The sequence below is a fragment of the Salmo salar genome, chromosome 24 (genome assembly GCF_965601325.2).
Source record: "Salmo salar chromosome 24, fSalSal1, whole genome shotgun sequence".
NCBI classification, from domain to species: Eukaryota; Metazoa; Chordata; class Actinopteri; order Salmoniformes; family Salmonidae; genus Salmo; species Salmo salar.
The window spans coordinates 34,012,448-34,030,340 of NC_138314.1; the positions used below are offsets into that span (position 1 = coordinate 34,012,448).

At 42.6% G+C, this 17,893-nt stretch overlaps 1 protein-coding gene across 4 annotated transcripts in view; it reads left to right on the forward strand.

Moving 5' to 3' along the window:
• LOC106585770 (transmembrane protein 161B) overlaps positions 1–17,893 on the forward strand; it is a 41,509-nt gene that overhangs the window by 10,981 nt on the left and 12,635 nt on the right. Inside the window, exons 2-10 of one of the 4 annotated variants that reach the window (XM_082968676.1) lie at positions 3,150–3,253; positions 6,070–6,153; positions 11,174–11,271; positions 11,503–11,641; positions 13,602–13,753; positions 14,085–14,145; positions 14,277–14,417; positions 14,680–14,793; positions 15,133–15,307. In XM_082968676.1, coding sequence (XP_082824802.1) covers positions 3,150–3,253; positions 6,070–6,153; positions 11,174–11,271; positions 11,503–11,641; positions 13,602–13,753; positions 14,085–14,145; positions 14,277–14,417; positions 14,680–14,793; positions 15,133–15,307 — 1,068 coding nt within the window. Of the gene's footprint in view, positions 1–3,149; positions 3,254–3,277; positions 4,499–6,069; positions 6,154–11,173; positions 11,272–11,484; positions 11,642–13,601; positions 13,754–14,084; positions 14,146–14,276; positions 14,418–14,679; positions 14,794–15,132; positions 15,308–17,893 lie in introns of those variants that run through there. The other 3 variants (XM_014172366.3, XM_082968679.1, XM_082968677.1) reach the window with 3 other exon arrangements.

The following is a 17,893-nucleotide window of genomic DNA, read 5'->3' on the forward strand; positions in this document are numbered from 1 at the left end:
ACCAATTTATGCAGAAATCCAGGTAATTCCAAAGGGTTCACATACTTTTTCTTGCCACTGTATCTCAGTTTGGATGTCAGCCCACCACCTCAAACTCGACAAGATAGAGATGCTCTTCCTCCCGGGGAAGGCCTGCCCGCTCAAAGACCTCTTCATCACGGTTGACAACTCCACAGTGTTGCCCTCCCAGAGTGCAAAGAACCTTGGCATGACCCTGGACAACACGCTGTCGTTCTCTGCAAACCTCAAAGCAGTGACTCGCTCATGCAGGTTCATGCTCTGCAACATCCGTAGTAGAGGTCGACCGATTATGATTTTTCAACGCCGATACTGATTTATCGGAGGACCAAAAAAAGCCGATACCGATTAATCGGCCAAATTCTTTTATTTTTATATATATTTTTTCATTTATTTATTTGTAATAATGACAATTACAACAATACTGAATGAACACTTTTATTGAATGAACACTTAATATAATACATCAATAAAATCTTTTTAGCCTCAAATAAATCATGAAACATGTTCAATTTGGTTTAAATAATGCAAAAACAAAGTATTGGAGAAGAACGTAAAAGTGCAATATGTGCCATGTAAAAAAGCAAACGTTTAAGTTCCTTGCTCAGAACATGAGAACATATGAAAGCTGGTGCTTCCTTTTAACATGAGTCTTCAATATTCCCAGGTAAGAAGTTTTAGGTTGTAGTTATTATAGGACTATTTCTCTCTATACCATTTGTATTTCATATACCTTTGATTATTGGATGTTCTTATAGGCACTTTGGTATTGCCAGTGTAACAGTATAGCTTCCGTCCCTCTCCTCGAACCCGGAACACATTGACAACAGCCACCCTCGAAGCATCGTTACCCATCGCTCCACAAAAGCCGCAGCCCTTGCAGAGCAAGGGGAACAACTACTTCGAGTCTCAGAGCGAGTGACATCACTGATTGAAACGCTATTAGCGCGCACCCCGCTAACTAGCTAACCATTTCACATCGGTTACACCAGCCTAATCTCGGGAGTTGATAGGCTTGAAGTCATAAACAGCTCAATGCTTGAAGCACAGCGAAGAGCTGCTGGAAAACGCACAAAAGTGCTGTTTGAATGAATGCTTACGAGCCTGCTGCTGCCTACCACCATTCAGTCAGACTGTTCTATGAAATATCAAATCATAGACTTAATTATAACATAATAACACACAGAAATACGAGCCTTAGGTCATTAATATGGTGAAATCCGGGCAAATCCGGGAACTATCATTTCGAAAACAAAACGTTTATTCTTTCAGTGAAATACGGAACCGTTCCGTATTTTATCTAACGGGTGGCATCCATATGTCTAAATATTGCTTTTACATTACACAACCTTCAATGTTATGTCATAATTATGTACAAATTAATTACAGTCTTTGTTTGGAATTAATGGTCTTCACACAGTTCGCAATGAGCCAGGTGGCCCAAACTGCTGCATATACCCTGACTGCTTGCACGGAACACAAGAGAAGTGACACAATTTCCCTAGTTAAAAGAAATTCGTGTTAGCAGGCAATATTAACTAAATATGCAGGTTTAAAAATATATACTTGTGTATTGATTTTAAAGAAAGGCATTGATGTTTATGGTTAGGTACACATTGGTGCAACGACAGTGCTTTCTTTCGCGAATGCGCTTGTTAAATAATCACCCGTTTGGCAAAGTAGGCTGTGATTCGATGAGAAATTAACAGGCACCGCATCGATTATATGCAACGCAGGACAAGCTAGATAAACTAGTAATATCATCAACCATGTATAGTTAACTAGTGATTATGTTAAGATTGATTGTTTTTTATAAGATAAGTTTAATGCTAGTTAGCAACTTACCTTGGCTTCTTGCTGCACTCGCGTAACAGGTAGTCAGCCTGCCATGCAGGCTCCTCGAGGGGTGCAATGTAATCGGCCATAATCGGTGTCCAAAAATGCCGATTACCGACTGTTATGAAAACTTGAAATCGGCCCTAATTAATCAGCCATTCCGATTAATCGGTCAACCTCTAATTTGAACGCCCCAACCTTTCCACCCGCTGCATTCCCAGACACGTTCCGTTCATGACTGAAAATAGGTGGACCATTCAGAATCCCCCCCACACAGTCTTTCGGAGCTGCATGCTGGATACTCTCTGGTTGGAGTGTTGAGGTGTGGTCTGGGTTGGTGCTATATCAGTGTCTAGCTAAGCACGTCGCATAAGGATTGTCCACGTCTTATGGGCCAATAGTTTGACTACACCTTCCATCCATCCATCCCGTTATGTTCCAATGCTGCTAGAGACGACTGCTTTTTCTGCAAAAACCACTTCAGCAAAAACCCATAACGCCCTTTAGGTGAATCATTTTAGAAACGGTGGAATAAATTCCAATACTACTGTATTTTGCCGCTCTCAATTCTACAAAGTTATTCTCAATTTAGCTGTCACTTGATCACTGAAAATTTGAGTGATGGATTTCTGTGTTACATACATTTTAACTTTTTACAAAGAGGATGAAACACCATGATTTAATGACTCGTTTCCATTTGGAAGAGTGTATAATATGTGTGCTATAGACTGAGTATACCAAACATGAGGAACACCATCCTAATATTGAGTTGCACCCCCTTTTGCCCTTCAGAACAGCCTCAATTCATCAGGGCAATGACTCTATAAGGTGTTGAACGCTTTCCACAGGGATGCTGGCCCATGTTGACTCCAGTGCTTCCCACAGTTGTCATATTGGCTGGATGTCCTTTGGGTGGTGGACCATTCTTGATACACACAGGAAACTGTTGAACGTGTAAAACCCAGCGGTGTTGGCGTTCTTGACACACTCAAACTGGTGTGCCTGGCACCTTCTACTATACCCCGTTCAAAGGCACTTAAATATTTTGTCTTGCCCATTCACCCTCTTAATGGCACACACACACAATCCATGTCCCAATTGTCTCAAGGCTTAAAAGTCCTTCTTTAACCTGTCTCCTTCATCTACACTGATTTGAAGTGGATTTAACAGGTGCCATCAATAATGGATCATGGCTTTCACCTGGATTAACCTAGTCAGTCTGTCATGGAAAGAGCAGGTGTTCCTAATGTTTTGTACATATTAGAATATAATTTGATTTGTTTTCCCTCCCTTAGGGTGTGATCGGTGTGCAGCTGGTGGTTACCATGGTAATGGCCAGTGTCATTCAGAAGATCATACCTCATTATTCCTTCGCAAGATGGCTGCTCTGCAGCGGAGGGTAATGTAGAAGTCTGTACCTGCTGTTTCCGTTTCTGACGGTGTCTTTAAGAGCCATGATTTAATCTCCTCACTGGTTTACCCTTCAGAACAATTCATTTCAAAGGATGCTTAACAATGTGGAACAGAGTGTTTGCTCAACTTGTAAACAGTCTCTCTCTGTTTACAAGTTGTCTGCTGAAAGCAAATTTTCTGAAAACACAAAAAGCATTAAAAAACAACAACAGAATTAGTCGTATTGCATAGACCAAAGGGTATCATCAGCTATTGGGACGACCCAAGAGGACTGGGAATTAAAATAAAGCGCCCGCCTCGTTTCAAATAATTAGCGCCAGATGTGTTTTTGAGTAAACAGCTCCTCAGAACACACTTAATAATTCATGAGTGCTTTTTTCAGGGGGCTTTTGAAGCATAAAAAATCTTTGACGCAAGCTGGAGGCCCATAGTGTCGCTCCAGAGAGATCCGCAATTAAGTTTCCCCTAATAAACAAGGCAGCAGTAAACATGTTGTGCCCCACAAATGATGCAGCACCCCCTTGGGCCAATTGAGGTATCCTGTGTGACTAAAACATTTCAGTTATCGTGTGTAACCACAGATTATCCATTATTTTGACCAGATACTCAAGTGGCCACTCTAACAATGAAAATAAATGTCTCTAAAAATGGAAGGCAGTTAGCCTTGGTACAAGTCGCTTTAGCTAATCCTCTCCCTGTACGCCATGTGATGTGCCAAAGAGACTGGCCTTTCTGCCATCTTCAAATATGAACATTCTATCATTACTGTGCTCAGGGAGAACAGAGGCTTTGATCCTGATTCGATCACCCTCACAGCTATCGTCCAATCACAACAATTATGCAAATATTGGAACTCATCACTTTCTCCACAGAACACGTTGTATATGGTTGCCAAGCAACCATTTTTTGTTTGGCCAGATAACACCAGTCTGTCAAAAGTTGCTAGCTCAAGTCTAAATGATCTAAGTAAATACATCCTGCAATTCCAACCACAAAATGTCTTAGTTTTAAGACTCAAAATACATTTTGCCTAGCTAACAGCAACATTTTTTACTTTTGTTATAAATTCCAATTCAATTTTCAAGTCTCCACATGTTGTCATGGAAAATATGTTATTTCCAACAACCAATGAGAAACTCCACCATAAATCCAGTGCATATTGAACGTTGAGATTTCGGCAGTGACAAGGACTGGAATGTTAGCAAAAGAGACTGGGAGGAGGCAAGATCAGGTAGGACCATTCTAGCCAATGAGGGGCAGATACGTGTGTGAACAACAGGCACAACTCCGATATAACATATTTTTTCCAAAAGTTGCCGGGATGTGATGTCTTATCAGTACACTCGTAATAACCTAAGTACTACGAAACTTCTATTCGATCAAATAAGCCACACGTAGCAAATAAGCCATTCAATGTTTTGTTAGCCAAATTCTACACTCATTGATCTGTGTGTGTGGAAAAACGCTCCCTGCTGTATAAGACCTATTTTGGGCCCAGTTATCCCTCTCTATCTTCGCCTCTTCCTCTCTGGTGTGACTCACAAATTTCAGTTAATCACTATAGCTCGTGCCTTGGGCCAAGTGTAATTTTATAAATGCCGGATCTCTATGGCAAGATGCATCATTAGGGCTCCCGAGTGGTGCAGCGGTCTAAGGCACTGCATCTCAGTGTTAGAGGCGTCACTATAGACCATGGTTCGATTCCAGGCTGTATCCCAACCAGCCATGATTGGGACTCCCATGGGGTGGCACACAATTGGCCCAGCATCGTTAGGGTTTGGCCGGGGTAGGCCGTCATTGTAAATAAGAATTTGTTCTTAACTGACTTGCCTAGATAAAGGTTAAATAAAAAAATTCACCAAGGTTTCTGAAAATCAGGACAGTGGTGTTTGAGATATTGTGTGTGACTAACGTATGAATGAACGGACAGACAAATGGATGGACGTACGAAGACCGATCCACAGTCAGTTCCCAAGATTAAATCCAAGCCCTCCACTCCTCCTTCCCTTATGCCTCTCACAGCTTGTGACAAGTGGGTTTCTAAACAAAGTTAGAGGTTGTGTGAAATCTTAGTCTTCAAAAGGCTGCGCTTAAATTGGCTCTTTTTTATTTTTAAGTCCAGTCCTCAAGGAACACAATAACTAGCCTCTTTGCTATCAGGAGTGAATTAGTTGATTTTAATATGTTAAGATGATTTGAGGGTTGTCTTTGCCCTATGTGTGTATTTTGTTAGGTAAAGGATCTCAAAATCCAGCTCATTTGCTATGTGATGGTCCTAATCATGTTCAATCATTTAGGCCTGGAACGACAAACTGTTGTCCTATAAATCATAAACGCCTACTTTTTGAAGCCATTTTCCTTTTTTGAGTATGATGATGGATTATGTCACCAATACTGGGTCCTGGAGGGTCACAACCTATGTAGAATTGCCTATATTGTTATTGCACAGCACTAAAACCTCCAATCCACATTACTACTGTCATTGATGATTATTTTATTTAACCTTTATTTAACTAGGGAATTAAGTCAATTAAGAACAAATTCTTATTTACAATGAGGGCCTACCAAGAGGCAAAGTGCCTCCTGCGGGGACGGGGGCTGGGATAAAAAAATCTAAATGTAGGACTCTCTGCTATTAATTGGTTAATAGATTGAGGTGTTTCCTTGCTAGGCTTCAGAGTAAAAGCCTGACTACCCTGTATCCCTCCTGAACCAGGACTGGGGACCACTGGTGTAGTTCTAAAGCTACCTAGATTACTCACTTGTCTCCTTCCTCCCTCTGTCTCCTCTCTCCTTCCCCAGTCTTCGGTGGTACCAGCACCCTACGGAAGATGAGTTGAGGAACCTTGCTGGAAAACAACAAAAAACAAAGAGCAAGAAGGACCGGTAAGAAGGCAGACTGAGGAGGGTAGGGGTGAGGAGGGTAGGGTAGGGGTGAGGAGGGTAGGGGTGAGGAGGGTAGGGATGAGGAGGGTAGGGTGAGGAGGGTAGGGGTGGGGACGGCAGTGGCACAGAGGGGAGCGAGTGGTGCCTTTTGGATCAGGCAGGAATTAAAAGAGGAGTGGCAGACGTTTGAGAAGGGTGGAGAACACAGGCGCGACAATGGAGAGATGAAGCGGATGTGTTTAGGAGGCTTGTTTAAGGCCTGAAGTATTTTTGTTGTTTGTTTTTGCCCGTGAGCAAAGCTAGCCTTTGCTTATCAGAATGGGCTCTGACTATCTTGTGGTAGTGAGTTAAAGGGATACTTCAGGATTTAGGCAATGAGACCCTCTATCTACTTCCCCAGAGTCCGATGAACTCGTGGATACCATTTTTATGTCTCTGTTAGGGTTGACCCCATTTAGTCCACTGGTCGAATGTTTGATCAATAAGCTGTTGGTCGACCGAGATTTCTTTAGTCGAGCAGTAGCAAACACCTGTCTCATTCGTCTGAGTGCACTAATCCATTGTGGAGGCCGTGGGGATGGCACATTCCATCAGTCCAAGACATTTGCTACTGAAATTGTATATGGTTATATTATGTAAGAAGAAAAATATTTTATGACAAACACGCTTTCTCCCGCGTTGGATAGTGGTCGCTGTGGTTCTGAAACACATCAGTGCGCTGTTGAATTTACAGCTTTTCCTAGACCATGTTGCTATGTGCATAATAGCAAAGTTAACCAGCATATTGGTGTTGAGAACAATGCAGCGGAGGCAGCAGCGGAGTTAGGAGACGAGAAAACAGCCCTTGCCTTAATTGTATAAGAAAAGTGAGGAGAGCGGAAACCCCAAATGAATTAGGTCTATAATCAATAGCCTAACTGTTGAATGTGCCTAGCTTTATTAATCAACCATATTCAGTACCAGTCAAAGGTTTGGACACACCTACTCATTCCAGGGTTTTTCTTTATTTTCACTGTTTAAAAAAAAACTGTGAGTGACTGTGTGACTAGCACCCGTTGTCTTTCTCTCCTCCCTCCTCCAGCGACCACCACAGAGCATCAACAGTGTGTGTCTCGCTGTCAGTGTTGCTGAAGCGGCAACCTACAGTAAAAAAATTGTTAAACAAATCCAAATATATTTGAGATTCTTCAAAGTAGCTATCCTTTGCCTTGACAACAGCTTTGCACACTCTTGGCATTCTCTCAACCAGCTTCACCTGGAATGCATTTTCAACAGTCTTGAAGGAGTTCCCGCATATGCTGAGCACTTGTTGGCTGCTTTCCCTTCACTCTGCGGTCCAACTCATCCCAAACTATCTCAATTGGGTTGAGGTTGGGTGATTGTGGAGGCCAGGTCATCTAATGCAGCACTCCATTACTCTCCTCCTTCAGCCTGGAGGTGTGTTGGGCCATTGTCCTGTTGTAAAACAAATGATAGTCCCACTAAGCGCAAACCAGATGGGATGGCTTGTCATTGCAGAATGCTGTGGTAGCCATGTTGGTTAAGTTTCTTAAATTCTAAATAAATCACAAACAGTGTTACCAGCGAAGCACCCCCACATCATCACACCTCCTCCTCCATCCTTCACAGTGGGAATCACACATGCGGAGATCATCCGTTTACCTACTCTGCGTCTCACAAAGACATGTCAGTTGAATCCCAAAATCTCAAATTTGGACTCATCAGACCAAAGGACAGATTTCCACCAGTCTAATGTTCATTGCTTGTGTTTCTTGGCCCAAGCAAGTCTCTTCTTTTTATTGGTGTCCTTCAGTAGTGGTTTCTTTGCGGCAATTCAACCATTTTAAAGCCTGATTCACGCAGTCTCCTCTGAACAGTTGATGTTGAGATGTCCGTTACTTGAACTCTGTGAAGCATTTATTTGGGCTGCAATTTCTTAGGCTAGTAACTTTAATGAACTTATCCTCTGCTGCAGAGGTAACTCTGGGTCTTCCTTTCCTGTGGCGGTCCTCATGAGAGCCAGTTTCATCATAGCGCTTGATGGTTTTTGCGACTGCACTTGAAGTAACTTTCAAAGTTCTTGAAATGTTCCGGATTGACTGACCTTCATGTCTTAAATTAATGATGGACTGTCATTTCGCTTTGCTTATTTGAGCTGTTTTTGCCATATCATGGACTTAGCCTATTTGGTAAAATACCTTCTTCTGTTTACCACCCTTACCTTGTCACAACACAACTGATTGGCTCAAACACATTAAGAAGGAAAGAAATTACACAAATTAACTTTTAACAAGGCACACTTGAAATTTAAATGCATTCAAGGTGACTACCACATGAAGCTGGTTGAGAGAATGCCAAGAGTGTGCAAAGCTGTCATCAAGGCAAAAGGTGGCTACTTTGAAGAATCTCAAATATAGAATACATTTTATATTATACTTTTTTGCTTACTACCTGATTCCATATGTGTTCTTCCATTGTTTTGATGTCTTCGCTATTATTCTACAATGTAGAAAATAGTAAAAAAAACAAAAAAACCTTGAATGAGTAGGTGTGTCCAAACTTTTGACTGGAACTGTATGTTGTCGCTTCAGCAACACGGACAGCGCGATACACACTGATGTTCTGTGGTGGTCGCTGCAGGAGGGAGGAGAGAGAGACAGACAGCACTATACACACTGATGTTCTGTGGTGGTCGCTGCAGGAGGGAGGAGAGAGAGACAGACAGCACTATACACACTGATGTTCTGTGGTGGTCGCTGCAGGAGGGAGGAGAGAGACAACGGGGGCTAGTCACAGTCGCTCAGTTTTTTTTGTTTTTTTTAACACAGCGCAGCAAATCTGAGCCAGGCCCAGCACAATCAAATCAATTGCGTCGGACCCCTAGTCATTTGTCTTAATTATTTCATCAAACAGTTAGCTTAAAGCATCAGACAAGCTCAGTGCATATAGTTGATTTGATTTAAACACATAGGATGTGTCTATATATGGAAAAATACACATTTTTAGAGGTAGTTTTGCGAGCCAATGCTAACTAGTGTTGACCGATAGTCTACGGTTATCTACTAGGATGGACACAGAGGAACTTAACTTGTGACTCTCTACTACAGATGTGGATTGGGGCATGTTGCCTCCTCTGCTTCCTGAAGTCACCAATCAACTCAGTAGTATATGAACAGCAGTTTTTTCAGACTCCAACAAAACAAGCTGTAACCCCACACATCAGGGGTCATGACGATGCTATGGCCAGTTCTGAAAATAGGCATGCCATGTCATGTCTTTATTCATAATCTGTATGGCCGTCAGTGGTAAATGATCATATTCCATATCTACATTCTGTGTTACTGCCTTTAGCCTCACAGAAATCAAGGTGTGTCATTGTGAAATGTTCTGGAACATTTTGAGAATTGAAGTGTATGAAGTTGATGCTATCTAGATTCACGCTGGGGGCCACGAGTTAGTCCTAGACCATTCCTTAGGCTTCCATGAGGCAGGTCGTAGCTCAACGCCAGACATTTGCTTATGCTTCAAAAGACGGATCACTGTCCTTTTGCCTACTTGTGCCACACATGTCCATTCCTTTTGTTGTGAAGCCCTTTTCTCCAGTCAGGTGCCACAGAATTGAAATGTGTCCAGGGCATGTTTGGCTCCAGTGTCTTGCCGAGGTATTGTCTTCTGAATCCAGCACACACAGAGCTGAGCAAACACTGCCCTGTGTCCCGAAGGCCCACTAGAAAGGTCAGTTGGTCCCAGGAACAGCTGGCCCAATCCCTGCCGTGTGCTACTCTTGCAGCCTCTCCTGCACGTCGCCCCCTTTAGCCCTATGACAAAATATTGGATTTATGAATTATATGGGCCCTAATCCGCACTACAAAAGAGAAGGCATCAGTGCTCAGTACCCCTTGGTTAGGTTGATAATAGAGACTAAGTTAAGGAAGACTCCCTCCATGACGCTAGCCAATTTGATGCTAGCAGATGCCCAAATGACCTTGTACTTGGGATGTGTAGTTATTTGAATATCTGAACAGACATTAGTATTTCAATACTTGTGAGTATTCGTTTATGGGAGTATTAAAATGTACATAGGCCTATTTTAACATTGAAAAGGCTTTTTCTAAATTAAAATATCCATGTGACATTGTTACATACAAGAATATACCATGACATTTCAAATTATTAATTTAATAAAACAAAATTGTCCGTTTTTTTTTATTTTTTTTTTTATCACATGCACGTGAGCCCCATTAAAAATACCGGTAGCTGACCACTATCCTTCATGTGTTTTAAGTTGGCCAATCAAAGAGGCTCAATGTGTAGCAAGTGGAGTGAGAGTTCACTAACGCAATGCCAGATGGAATAAATGACGTAATTAAAAGTGTGTGAATTGAGGAGTAGGCTACAACGAGCAACCAACAGGTAGGCTGTTTTTTTATTTGAATGGGGTTGGTCAGAAAGCACGGCATGTGGCCTAAATTAGCCTAACTACTATAGCTATCTTCTCTACTACTAGACTACTCCAGTCAAGACGAGCACTGTTAACGTTATGGGATGATAAATAACGTGGCTGTTACAAGGTATCTAGTCTTGGCTGTAGCCGAGTTGCCTTGGCTTCTCTCTCCCTCCGTCTGCTCAGTGTTGCCTAACTATTTTTAAAGGAAAGTACCCTTATCTGTTGGTTGATCCATTTGTCGCTGGAAGTCGCTAGATGATATCATGCAGCGGTGCTAAGGTGAAATGCATGTATTTCGAATATCCCGATATCTGGCAAAATGATACTATTTGAACAGTGGAATTATTTCAAACCCCATCACTACCTTGTACACAGATCAAGTTTGATTTAGTCCAGGGTATAATGTATTGTTCTTTAGGGCAGCCAGTAAATGGACATGATAGCAGTATATTTGTATTAAGCAATCTTTGCTGTGCACTTGATTAGAGGTGGAACAATGACCACGAAAAACATGAGTACACCTGCCTGCAACATGTCTATCTGGTAATGATTTGGCACTGTCTTTTGTCCCAGGAGGAACAATGGCCACATAGATTACAAGCCTCTCACCATTCCCAAGGACATAGACCTGCAGCTGGAGACCAAGTGCATCACAGAAGTGGATACGTTAGGTATGTGGCCATATCTACAAACACTATTCAATTATCATCTTTATGACCTTTGTTTTGTCTCTTAAACCTCAACAAATCTTCATAATTCAGTATTTGTGCACATCTACATTTCCCCCAAATATCAACATCCCAATCCAGAACTACTGTCATAAATCAACAAACTAATTCTCTTCCTGCTGCTCCTCCTCTTCCCCCTGCTCCTCGTCTCTGCAGCGTTGCACTACTTCCCAGAGTTCCAGTGGCTGGTGGACTTCACAGTGGCATCCACAGTGGTGTATCTGATCACAGAGCTGTACTACACTGTGGCCCAGCCCTCAGGAGAGATGAACATCAGCGTGGTGTGGTGCCTGCTTGTCCTTGCCTTTGTCATGTATCCTTCAGTCAATACATCGTTCAATACATCCTTCTCTCTTTCAATCACTCTTTTTATATCAAATCAATTTGACATTTGTCTAGAGGATGTTGAAGGTTCAATTTGATCTCACCTAGTAGCACCGTCAAGCCAAATCAAACATTTTGGGGTTAAAGACCTAGTAAAAGCGTTTCAGTAGTATTCCCCCCCCCCCACACACACACACACACTGAGAATCATCCCTTCTGTTGCTGGTTAACAGAGAAAAACCTGAGAGAGCCTTGATTGTTTCCAGGCTCCATTTCAGTAGTCAGGGAGCATCAGGAGAGCAGGCAGTTAGTGGCCATAAAGTGACAGACACGGCTCCAACCACGGCCTGCCACCACCTGTCTCCCCCTACCTGTTACTTTCTTCCACCGCCACGTCACTATATCATACGCATTATCCTTCGCCACAGTCAATCTTTCCCACACTCCCTGTCGGAACTGGCTGAGTGCGGTCGGAAGGCATGTCATTTCCTGCCTACCTGCTGAGGAAGATTGGATGCCCAATTTTCACAGCCCACCAGACTGATTTGCCTGGGAAAAGAAGAGACTTTGAGGTGGTGGGAGGAGGAGGAGGGGGGAGCACGGCTGGATGGATGATGAAGATGATGATGGGGATGCGATGGTCTGTGTGTTAATGCCACACTTGATTTCAGATTCCCATCTCCAGCAACCCTCTCGGGGTGGTAAAGAGCCAGAGGCTGCAGCCAGGCACCTGCTGTTAACCTCGACTTGACGCAACTCAGCCATGGAATGGAATCTTAAAACGGCTAAGTTTGAATGTATTTAGCAGATCAAATTTTTTTTGTGCAAGTTAGGAAAAACACAGGTTGCAGTGGCTCAGTATTAGAACTCATGATTGTTCCTGAGCTCTGAGTTTGCACCTAACAGAAAGGGGTTTCTATAAATGTTGATGACGTTGAATACCCACACTAATACACATCAAGTAGAAGTTAGTTAGCCTAGACTTATCAGGACAATCAGTGATGGTATAACTGGAATGGGCAAAAGCTACTCTTACAGAAATGCTGCTGCAATATTTGCACCTTACTTTCTGTGGCTGCTTCCCAGATAGTGTTTAGGGGTACGTTAGCAGCAGCCTCACCGACAGCTCTGTCAATGGGGCTGCATTGCTCTTTTGAGAGGCTAGGTTGAAGTTGTCAAGTAACTTTTTAAAATGCAGCCTTTAGTATCCCGGTTTTGACCCCACAGGAAAAAGTCCATTGGATTCCCCCATTCAGAATGGCCTGAGACATTGGTTAGTGAAATAAAGGCTGAGCTCCCCCTCCGTGGAGAGCCAGGCCAGCTCTAGAAACACGATGTGTCTTTACTTAGCCCACTATAATCACTACAGCCAGACACAGCAAAAAACTACCATTCTAGGTCTGAGGAAGCCTGGCCCATTGAACCCCAGGGTAATGTATGACAGCTACTGTTGAGGAGGGAGACAGACGCTAGACTGTGTGTGTGTGTGTTGCGGGTCACAATGCAGTAGTGCTTCTGATACATCTGGTATATTATGTTAATGAGCCACCACCATTACTCCAGAAACATGTGTAGGATGCATAGTCACTTCACCCGTACCTACATGTACAAATTACCTCAACTAACCTGTATCCCCGCACATTGACTCGGTACCAGTACCCCCTGTATATAGCCTCGTTGTTGTTTTATTGTGTTACTTTTTATAATTGTTTGCTTTAGTTTATTTGTAAATATTTTCTTAACTCTTTCTTGAACTGCACTGTTGGTTAAGGGCTTGTAAGTAAGCATTTCACCGTAAAGTTTACACCTGTTGTATTCAGCACGTCACAAAGTTTGATTTAGATTTTTGATCTCTGCACAGCCTTGGCGCTCAGCAGTATGATTTGTAGGCTATATTTCATGAGGTGTGTGTTTCTGCTGGTGTGTTCCTTAACTCCCATGCCCCACAGTAAGACTCTGTTCTCCCTGACGGCCTTCTACTTCAAGCTGGAGGAGGGCGGTGAGCGCTCGCTCTGCATCACCTTTGCTTTCTTCTTCTTCGTCAAAGCCATGGCCATCCTCATCGTCACCGAGAACTACCTGGAGTTTGGCCTGGAGACAGGTGAGTGGGCCATGAACCGTCTGTCAGTACAGCTAGATAGCACTTCTTCAGTCCTGTGCCTGGAACCTATTCATTAGTGCAAAACGTTGCTTCCATATGAATATTAACCTTAGGACTGACAGGCTGGTCTGGCTGTTGTTCCAGCCCAGTGCTAACACATACAATTCAACTCCCCAAGCTAGGTGTGTTAGTGATAGGATAGAATAGCATGTAAACCCTGTGGTTCCCCAGGACCATAGTTGAATCCGTTTTTCTAATATACTGTAATTGTTGTTTTTCTTGTATTGGTAGGACAAATTTTAAATATAGAGATGTTTTCATTTCCTTCTAGGTTTTGCAAATTTCTCCGAAAGTGCCACACATTTTTTAGAGAACCAGGGGTTGGAGTCCCAGTAAGTAAGAGCTTCTTCTATCAGTATGCATGGTGTCATGAATCTAAATGACTCCTGGACTGTGTGTTTTGACACATGAATGTAAAGTAGACTTTAACCCAGTATGACTGTCTCTCTGTTCTTTTCTGTAGGGGTCCCATATCTAAACTCACCTTTAAGCTGATCCTGGCCCTGCTCTGCTCTCTGATTGGTGCATTTCTCACCTTCCCCGGCCTACGATTGGCCCAAATGCACCTGGACGCCCTCAACCTGACCACAGCTAAAGTCACACAGTGAGTTCCTTTCAGTCTTCCTTCCTCCTCATCCAGACCACAGTTCAACATAATACAACAGCTGCTGTTTTCCCATTCATCTATGAGTTTGCTGCAGTAGTTGTGTGATTGTTATGATGTTTTCAGATCAGTGCAGTTAACACATATTGGAGTGGGGAGACATCCAATGAGGACTCATTCACTTTTCTCAAGGACTCTTGGATAGGGCAAGGCTTTTGCTGACAAAAATGTGTGACCCATTTATGTTATTCCTGTCTCCCAGGACCTTGCTTCATATCAACTTCCTGGCCCCTCTTATTATGGTATTGTTGTGGGTCAAGCCCATAACCAAGGACTACATCCTGAACCCTACCCTGGGGAAGGAGAGTGTGCCTTTGTAAGTTCACCTCTGGGTTGTTTCGTTTGTCATTTAATATTTTCCCAGTGCTTTTCAACCACATGTATGGTGATGACACGGCACACCCAAGGTCAAAGACACAGGCCTTCCCAAAGTTTGACATATTTGTAATAAGTTGCATCATGTAAAGCAGCTTCCCATCTCCTCTCTTTCCACCTCTCCCTGTCACCCCACCCCACTTCTCTTCTTTCCTACCCTCACCTTCTCTGTCTTCCTCTCACGCTATTGACTTGGGATGGCCAATCATTTTCCCTCACACTGACTCACACACTATTTATTTCTCTCTCACACAGTGACTGTCTCTCCTCTCCCCACCAGGATGACTGAGGAGACGTACGATACGTTGCGTTTATGGACCGTCCTGCTGCTGTGTGTGCTGCGCCTGGCCATGATGAGGCACCACCTCCAGGCCTACCTCAGCCTGGCCCAGAAAGGCGTGGAGCAGATGAAGAAGGAGGCGGGACGCATCAGCACCGTCGACCTGCAGAAGATGGTGAGTGACACGTTGCAGATCTGAGCAATATGGAGAAAAAATAATCCATATCGCAATAAATTGACCAAAGTTCTTCGATAACAATAAATTAGCGATACATTATGCAAAAGTTTTTGGGTGGGAATTGTTAGATTTGGGCAATATGGACAAAAAGTAATATGATAAATATAACTATTTGGCCCAATAACAAAAAATTACAGTGTTAATATTTTTTTTATGGACAGTTACTTTACATTAGTGGCAGGGCTCTAGACAATTTTTTTCCCCAGTGCCAAGTAAGACAACTGAGATGGTAGCTTACTTTTTGACTCATAGGCTTTTTCATCTAACATATCCAGGAAATGCATGATTTGATATTTCAATGTGCAACCTGTCAAAATAGGATCCAGAATGATCAGATTTATTTTTGGCTCTTCAGAGAAATGCCGACATCTTTGTGCATAGGCTATTAATGTTGACCAAATAAAGGTTTTAGAACAATCTACAGGAACGTTATGTAGCAAATTTACAGACGTAAGAAAAATGCTTTGCTAACAAGGGAGGCAATGTCGGTGTCTAATTTTCAGTTTATCGTCCCAAGTCTAGCGCCTTGAATCAGACAATACTTTGGCCTTGACAGATGGGCAGGGTATGAGAAATCTAAAACCCCATTGTTTTTCTGGATGTAAAAGGGGCTTAACTGGTGTGTGTAGCAGGGGTGTGGTAATGGGCACGGTTGGCCCGTCTGTGCAGTTGAATTTCTGTCATAAAAAAAAAGAAGGGAATTTTTAAGCCAATTTCCTGCGATTTATATACAGTACCATTCAAAAGTTTGGGGTCGCTTAGAAATGTCCTTGTTTTTGAAAGAAAAGCAGATTTTTTTTTTGGTCCATTTAAAATAACATCAAATTGATCAGAAATACAGTGTAGACATTGTTAATGTTGTAAATGACTATTGTAGCTGGAAACGGCAGGTTTTTTCTGATCAGTTTGATGTTATTTTAATGGCCAAAAAATGTGCTTCAAAAACAAGGACATTACTAATTGACCCCAAACGTTTGAACGTTAGTGTACAGTTGAAGTCGGAAGTTTACATACACCTTAGCCAAATACATTTAAACTCAGTTTTTCACAATTCCTGACATTTAATCCTAGTAAGAATTATTCCCTGTCTTAGGTCAGTTAGGATCACCACTTTTATTTTAAGAATGTGAAATGTCACAATATTTCAGCTTTTATTTCTTTCATCACATTCCCAGTGGGTCAGAAGTTTACATACAATTAGTATTTGGTAGCATTGCCTTTAAATTGTTTAACTTGGGACAAACGTTTCGGGTAGCCTTCCACAAGCTTCCCACAATAAGTTGGGTGAATTTTGTCCCATTCCTCCTGACAGAGCTGGTGTAACTGAGTCACGTTTGTTGGCCTCATTGCTCGCACACGCTTTTTCAGTTCTGCCCACACATTTTCTATAGGATTGAGGTCAGGGCTTTGTGATGGCCACTCCAATACCTTGAATTTGTTGTCCTTAAGCCATTTTGCTACAACGTTGGAAGTATGCTTGGGGGCGTCATGATGCCATCTATTTTGTGAAGTGCACCAGTCTCTCCTGCAGCAAAGCACCCCCACAACATGATGCTGCCACCCCCGTGCCTCACGGTTGGGATGGTGTTCTTCGGCTTGCAAGCATCCCCCTTTTTCCTCCAAACATAACGATGGTAATTATGGCCAAGCAGTTCTATTTTTGTTTCATCAGACCAGAGGACATTTCTCCAAAAAGTACTATCTTTGTCCCCATGTGCAGTTGCAAACCGTAGTCTGACTTTTTTATGGCGATTGTGGAGCAGTGGCTTCTTCCTTGCTGAGCGGCCTTTTAGGTTATGTCGATATAGGACTCGTTTTACTGTGGATATAGATACTTTTGTACCTGTTTCCTCCAGCATCTTCACAGGTTCCTTTGCTGTTGTTTTGGGATTGATTTGCACTTTTCACACCAAAGTACGTTCATCTCTAGGAGACAGAACGCGTCTCCTTCCTGAGCGGTATGACGGCTGCGTGGTCCCATGGTGTTTATACTTGCGTACTATTGTTTGTACAGATGAACGTGGTCCCTTCAGGCGTTTGGAAATTGCTCCCAAGGATGAACCAGACTTGTGGAGGTCTACAATTTTGTTTCTGAGGTCTTGGCTGATTTCTTTTGATTTTCCCATGATGTCAAGCAAAGAGGCACTGAGTGAAGGTAGGCCTTGAAATACATCCACAGGTACACCTCCAATTGACTCAAATGATGTCAATTAGCCTGTCAGAAGCTTCTAAAGCCATGACATCATTTTCTGGAATTTTCCTAGCTGTTTAAAGGCACAGTCAACTTAGTGTATGTAAACTTCTGACCCACTGGAATTGTGATACGGTGAATTATAAGTTCAACATTCTGTCTGTAAACAACTGTTGGAAAAATTACTTGTGTCATGCACAAAGTAGATGTTCTAACCGACTTGCCAAAACTATAGTTTGTTAAGAAGAAATTTGTGGAGTGTTTGAAAAACTAGTTTTAATGACTCCATCCTAAGTGTATGTAAACTTCCGACTTCAACTGTATATATCCTT